We start from the raw sequence: 7,999 nt of genomic DNA, 5'->3' as shown, positions 1-7,999 counted from the left end.
TGTCATTGACTGGTCTTAACATAAAAAAGTGAGTAATGGAGTGATGGGTCCCTTTTGTTATATATTGAAAGAAATGGACCAGCTTATTAAAAAAAGGAAAGAAATTGACCCGACCAATTCCCGTGCATCATATCCGATGTCGTTTCGTAACGTTTTTCAGATTTACTTTTTTCGCTTTTATTTATTTTTATATAAAATATTCAAGATTACTTCGTTTTTATATTACATCTTAACACTCTATCAACCAAAAAATTAAACACACCTTATAAAAAGTTTTATCAAATAAACTCGAGTTCTCCTATCACATATAATTGGACTAGAGAGTATCTAGTTAATGGTCAAAATTTTTTTAGATAAGACATCTGTCCTATTAATATAAATAATAATAAAATATTATTTATATTTTAAAAATAATTAAAAAACAAAATAATAAAAAATTAAGGAGTGACTGATATGCCATAGGGGGTGGCCAAACCACCCCCGGCCCAACTAGGTGGCCGGCCACCCCCAAGGGCAAACTAAGGCTTCGGCCAACCCTTATGGCAGGCCAGCGACCAATTAATTTTTTATTATTTTTAAAATATAAATAATATTTTATTATTATTTATATTAATGGATACAGATATCTCATTTATGACCTCAAAATTTTTCTAGAGAGATTCTGACTATATATATATATATATATATATATATATATGCTTTTGAAGGTATTTTTTATTTTTAATTGTTTGACATAATGAAAAGAAAAAGTTTTTTATTTTTATTTTTAGGTATTTTTTGCGTTTAAATTGTTCATTATTATTTTTTGTTTGTTAGTAAGACAGCAGTAAAGAAGCTTTTATGTAGTAGTTAATAGTTATGGTAGATTCTTAACTCCCCAATGAAGCTCCCAAACCATAGCTGTAAGCCTGTAACCGACTCTCACATGGCAACATCAATATATACAGATGGTCATGCCTTTTCTCGACCAAACAAAGACTACAATTTTTGTCAGCTACGCAATCCTATTTTTCTCAAATAAAGCAAAACATGGCCCACCACTATATGCAAGTTGCAACAAAGATCAAACTTTATTCTTTAAGAAAATAAAAAAGAATTATTTTGATCTGCAAAAAGTTCCAAACCAATAAGATATCAGTGAAAAGAGAAAGACTGAAAGAGAGAGACAGAGTCAAGAAAAGGGTAACCATCTTTAGTTGTTTAAAATTGCTCACGTCCACGAATCACATAAAAGAAAATAAAAAATCTCAATTAATTTTTTTTGGCTTTTGTTGCACACTCGTGACCTCCATTAATGGCTGCAGGCTGCAAGTAAACCTCAGTTTGCTACATAATGTTAATGGCACCCTCAGCCCCAGGCGTCTATACTTCATGAAGAGTCGGATCTTGGATATTTGATTGAATCTGGAAAATGGGTTGTCGGATTTGGGTTATGGGCATGTGCCTTTGGATGTGTGTGTTCAGCTACAGCTTCATTTCTGTGAACTCAAGGATTGTAGGAGATGGGGTTGCTGAGGGGACTGTTTTCATTGATGGGAAAGCAGCCATTGGGAGGATTGATGATGATTTTGTTTGTGCAACCATTGATTGGTGGCCTCCTGAGAAATGTGACTATGGAACATGCAGCTGGGGTCGTGCTTCTCTGCTCAATCTGGTTTGTTTCTTTTACTTCTTCTTCTTCTTCTTCTTCTTCTTCTTTTGTTGTTGCTGCTGGGTTGTTATGTCTTTCTCTGGTTGATATGAGGAAAACATAATTATAACTATATTTCGAGGGCAGTTGTTGATGTTTCATTGATGCGATTGATTCATTTTTTCATTGTTTTTCATTATATATATATATATATCAAAAATTGAAAAGTATAATACGAATTCAATAGAAACCAATCAGAACTCAATTTACAAAAATAGGACTGCAAGTTAAAACAGATGCAGGAAAAGAAGAAGAAGAAGAAATATATTATATATATATATATATACATTTAAAAATTGATATTTGCATTTTCAGTTGAAGAATATGAGCTCAGAATAAAAAAATTAAATAAAAAGTTGAAGACTATGAATTTGTAATTTTTTTTTCATCATTCTCATGTGCAGGATCTTGGCAACAATATTCTATTAAATGCCATAAAAGGTGAGAATAGCTTAACATTTTAATGGTTTTTCTTATTCAGTACTTACAGGATTTTCTCTTAAAAAGATTTGCATTCTCCAATTTTTATTTTTTTTTATTTTTTCAATATATATATATATATATATATATATATATTGGAGTCTAAAGATTACCGTCCAATCTGATGCAGCCTTTTCTCCCTTAAAACTTCGACTGGGGGGCAGTTTGCAAGACAAGGTGATATATGATACTGAAGAAAACAAGCAACCTTGTATTCCTTTTGCTAAGAATACCTCAGAGCTGTTTGGTTTCACTCAGGGTTGCTTACCCATAAATAGATGGGATGAATTAAACAACTTCTTCAAGAAATCTGGGTAAACAACAATTAATCATTCTTCCTTCTTGTTTACCTTGAAAATTTAATCACTACCAGTTAATTAAACAGCCTTACATTCCATGGTTTATTTCAGGGCTAAGATTATTTTCGGCTTAAATGCTCTCAATGGACGATCTATCAAGTCTGATGGGTCTACCACTGGAGCTTGGGATTACACTAATGCTGAATCTCTAATACATTATACTGTCAGAAACAACCACACCATTCATGGTTGGGAGCTCGGTAAGAACAATATTTCCCGTCAATGCTGAGTAATACTCTGGTATACAACTGTCACATAACTTGACGACGTGGGTGGATTTAATGTATGTGTTTGTTGGTCAGGAAATGAATTGAGTGGGAATGGAGTGGGAACAAGAGTTGCAGCAGATCAGTATGCCTTGGACACCATCTCTTTACAAAGAATAGTCCAAAATATTTACAAGGAGATAGAGCCAAAGCCCCTGATCATAGCACCAGGAGGATTCTTTGATGCAAAATGGTTCAAAGAATTCTTAGATAAGGCAACCACATCTTTGGATGTCATCACCCACCACATATATAATCTGGGGCCAGGTAGAGCAGATTGATTTGTTGACACTTGTTTCAGTTTATACTCTCATCAAACGGATTGAAATGGATAGAATTTTTAATGTAAATTACATTACAGGAGTTGATCAGCACCTTGTTGAAAAGATCCTTGACCCATCCTATCTTGATGGTGAGGCTGATACATTTAGGGGACTCCATAACATTCTCAGGACTTCTCCAACTCCAGCAACTGCATGGGTTGGTGAGGCAGGAGGGGCTTACAATAGTGGCCACAATCTTGTCACCAATGCATTTGTGTTTAGTTTCTGGTACTTAGATCAGCTTGGAATGGCGTCAGCATTCGACACAAAGACATACTGCAGACAGACGTTTATCGGCGGAAACTACGGTCTACTTAACACCACAACCTTTGAACCAAATCCGGATTACTACAGGTTATTGAGCCGTTAAATCACCACTTATTCCAAAAGTTTAAACTTGTACTTATACTTTGCTTTCTTCATTGTACAGTGCTCTTCTTTGGCATAGACTAATGGGAAGAAAAGTTCTGTCAACTAGCTTTTCAGGGACAAAGAAAATCCGAGCTTACACTCACTGTGCAAAACATTCTGTAAGTTTAATCCAAATTCAATGATGAAAACAGATGCATATACTCTGTTTATGATCTGATTAGAGTCTACATTATGCAGAAAGGAATCACAATATTGTTAATCAACCTTGACAATAGCACAACCATCCAGGCCAAAGTAGGCTTCAACAGTAGTTGGAGTTTTGGACATAAAAAGAATATTTTTCAGCTGCTTCAAGTTTATGAAAGAGAGGAATACCATCTAACAGCAAAAGATGGGAATTTACACAGCCAAAGAGTGCTGCTAAATGGAAACATTTTGAGTGTAAATTCATCTGGGGAGATACCTCCTTTGGAGCCTTTGTATGCAAATTCATCAAACCCAATAAAGGTAGATCCTTTCTCTATTGTATTCGCTCACATCCCTGATCTTGTTCTTCCTGCTTGCATGTAGGATGGCACTAGATGGAACTAAAATTGGTTACATCTAGTAATCAAATAAGTGAGAGAATACAAGAGAAACGATTTTATCCTTTTTTGTTAGTGAAGCATAATTCTTTTTTTCCTTATAAACTGTTCTTAATTGTTCTTCTTTTTCCTTTCTTTCTTTTTTCTAATTCAGAAAGGAAGTTATGATAATGGTAAAATACACAAAACATTGTACTGCAGACTCTATACATCGTACAGAAGTTCCACAATTTTGTGCCGACACAAGAGAGAGAGAGAGAGAGAGAGAGAGATTTTGTGGCACTTGTTTGTTTTGATCATTCTTAACAGTTGAAGGGTTGGTACGGAAAAAGTTGGTGCTTCCCTATACCAAAAAAATGTTGACTTGTCGGAATACATGTTCAATAACTCTTATTAGAATTAATCTTCCATATTAAAGGAAAAAAATTATTTTATTGTCTCTGTTTTACAATTATCCATCTAAACTTTAAAAACTATCGATTTAGTGTATCAATCTTTTAATTTTTTAATTTTTAATTTTTTAATTTCAACTCTATGTTAGAATTTTCGTTAAATCAAATTTCTCATAATACCCTTGTTCATTTATATATATATATATATATATATATCAATGATTCAGGCCTAGATATTTTTGAAAACTCTTTTAATTTCCGACCAACGCTTAAATCCTTAGTCTTTTTCTTTTTGTCCTAAAAAACAAGAGAAGGGTATTTTAGAAATTTTGACACACCGTCATTAGGATTAAGTGGACAATCTGTTAAAATTCTAATGAATTAGTGAAATTGAAAACAATTGAAAGATGAATACACTAAATTAAGAGGGTTTTTGATAAGAGTGTCAAGGCGGTTACGGTTAGCAGTGATTGGCAATAATCGCTAACCCAGAATCGCTTTTAAGAAGTATAGATTAATTAATCAAGAATCACAATCACTTCAAAATAAACAAAATGGGTTAAATGGAATATTACAAATGCCTTCACAACCTAAAGCTTTTCAAACTTGGGCTTGCTTTTTAGGCCTTTTGGGCCTTTTTGGGCATTTTAGAGCTTTTTTTTTACCCTCATTTTTTTTTTTTTGTATTTTTAGTGTAATAATGCTTTAATTAAATTGTAGTTATAAGTAATATATTGTTTAATTCAATTGAATCAATTGTGATTATCATTGTACATGAATCATATGATTAACTTGTAGACTTATGACTTATGAGTTATGTCATATTATATATGTATTATTTATTATTATATAATCATATGATTTAATGATCAATTCATCATGTGATATAATCATATCAATTATAGTGATAATATATAAATTACTAAAATTATAATGATAATACATTAATACTTAAATTGTGTTTATAAGCAACACATTGGTCATTGTTTAATCCAATGTTAATTACTTAATTTGATATTATACGAATCATATCATCATTGTACATTAATAGTATGATTCACTTGAAGTCTTGAATAAAGTATTTGAATTGTCATTGAATCATATGATTAAGTATTGATATTATACATTTATATTATTCATATACATATGTAGACTTATATAGACTTATAATATATATAGACTTATAAGTTTATAACATACATTGGAAATAAGTCTCTAGATATTTAATTGTTGTATTAGTATGAATTGGTATACTTATGAGTTATGTCATATTATATATGTATAATTTGTTATTATATAATCAAATGTTTTAATGATCAATTGATCATGTGATATAATCATATAAATTATAGTTATAGTATATTAATACTCAAATTGTGATTTAATTATTCTTTAAAAAAAAATTGTGATTTAATTATATGATATAATCATATAAATTATAGTGATAATATATTAATACTCAAATTGTGATTTAGTTATTTTTTTAAAAAGTTGTGATTTAATGATCAAGTGATTATGTTATATGTATAAATATTTTTATAATTATGATTATAAAAATATATTATATAAAAATTCGGTTAGTGGTTACGGTTAGTAAACCCAATAACCGCTAACCACTAACTGCTAAGCGGTTATAGCGGTTAATACGGTTAAGCGGTTAGCGGTTAACGATTAGCAGTTATAGCGGTTAGCGGTTATAGCGATTAGCGGTTAGCGGGCGGTTTTTAACCGCTCGCATTGACACCCCTAGTTTTTGAAGTTTAAGGGAGTAATTGCATATATGATGGAAGTTTAAAAGGTTAAGTGAAGTTTTAGAAAATAATCCTTCAAAATTCACCACATTTAAATATTTAAATAATAAAATCTTCTAAATTCTCCTTAGCAAAATTTCTTAATTTTTGAGATTCACATCAAGGTATTACTTGAAATCGTATTTTTTTTACCCCGAGAGGCCTCGGGCCAAACTACCTCGTAGTTACTTATAGCCTGTGTTGGGATTGTGTTGGAAAATAGAGTTTTTAAAGCCAAAAAAAGTTTTTAGAATAATGCTTCATTTTAAGTTTTTTCTCAAAAGCGCTTATGGCCTCTTTAAGAGCAAAAAAGTGAACAAAAATATTTTTTGAGTCTTTTACTAAACTGACAAGCTTTTTGTTTATCACAACGTTTTATGTATTAACCGTATTTTTTAAACTTCTTAATGCAATCCCAAAAAGACTCTTAAGCCTCGTTTGGTCCGCGGAATGTCTAGTCTATTGGAAAAAGAATAGCTACTACTAGGAATAGAAGAGTGTGGAATAAAATAACTGTTCTTATTCCTTAGTTTGGTAACAACACATGCAAAAGTTGGAATTGAATCAAAATTATGAAAAACCCCATATTATTTTTTGTTTCAAAATCATATTAAAAAACTAAAAAAACTAAAATAAAATGGGCGACTGACCACCCATTGGGGTGGTTGGCCACCCACAGAAGCGGTCGGGGGTGGCCTCGGCCACCCACTGGGGTGGTTGGCTACACACAGAAGCAACCGAGGCAACCCACTTTATTTTTCATATTTTTTTATTTAAGTTAAAAAAAAAAATTATATGGGTATTTTTGAAAAATGTATTTCATTCCTTAAGGATTAGCTAAGCCACTCATTTTTGAGTGGCTTAGCTAATCCTGTGTATATGAAATTAGTAGTCCCATGGAATTAGTCAGTCCCTAGAATTAGCCAGTCCATTTCAATGGTCTATTCCGCAAACCAAACGGGACCTTAGTCTATATGTGTTTTCCATCCCAATAACATCTTGATAAGCTCATTTTGCTCAAATCCTAATGATGCCCTTCCCTATGTGAGCACAGGAGCATTTTGGTCATTTTATATAGGTGTGCAAAGTGACCCCTTTGTGGGCTTTGCCATTGTTCCTAACTTGTTTATTGGTCCCATGGGCTGTTTTGCCCTTAAGGAATGCCATCTTCGGAGTTTGCAGGGTTTTAGAGCATTCACAATGAGTTATTTAAAATGTTTCTAAATTAACTTTAGAAATCTACATTAGTTGATTTAGCTAGCTAGCCATTTTTTAAAATCATTAAATATCAAGCTCTCATTTTTTTTTTTTTTTACATGTCTACACAAGAGGGGAGAGGGGAGATTCGAACTAGTAACCTTTACTTCATAAGGCGTGGTCTGCATGGTCTTCAGCCGATTGAGCTATCTCTTGAAGACTCAAGCTCTCTAAACTATTCTATTTTACTGATGAAATCAACTTTTGGACTCTTTTGCATTAAAAATCTACTTTAATTTAGAGGAAAGAATAAAAAGTTAGAAAGAGAAAGAACATTAAAAAATAAATAATTTTCACTTTTTAACTCTTTACATTTAGAGAGCATTACTAACCCTAGTTAAATTTAACATTAAGTAAAAAGTTTGTTAAATGACAATTTCAGTGAATTTTTTTTTTTCAAAAAAAAAAAAAAATTAATAGAAATGCTTTTACGTTATAGTTTTTGCCAAAATCCTTGCTCCTTTCATCCCAGCCCATTCCAAATTA

The 7,999-nt window shown here is 31.9% G+C and overlaps 1 protein-coding gene across 1 annotated transcript; it reads left to right on the top strand.

Annotated features, from left to right (window-relative positions):
- The first annotated feature begins 1,189 nt into the window (after positions 1-1,189).
- LOC132165689 (heparanase-like protein 3) lies at positions 1,190-4,171 on the top strand. Its single transcript, XM_059576349.1, has 8 exons — positions 1,190-1,654; positions 2,095-2,131; positions 2,301-2,484; positions 2,581-2,729; positions 2,832-3,062; positions 3,157-3,472; positions 3,549-3,648; positions 3,728-4,171. Exons 1-8 carry the CDS (start codon positions 1,412-1,414, stop codon positions 4,058-4,060), a joined length of 1,593 nt encoding a protein of 530 aa, XP_059432332.1. The 5' UTR covers positions 1,190-1,411; the 3' UTR covers positions 4,061-4,171.
- The last annotated feature ends 3,828 nt before the right edge of the window (positions 4,172-7,999 follow it).

This window comes from Corylus avellana, chromosome ca11, assembly GCF_901000735.1.
Source record: "Corylus avellana chromosome ca11, CavTom2PMs-1.0".
Lineage (NCBI taxonomy): Eukaryota > Viridiplantae > Streptophyta > Magnoliopsida > Fagales > Betulaceae > Corylus > Corylus avellana.
This window is presented reverse-complemented; position numbering and strand designations above follow the sequence as displayed.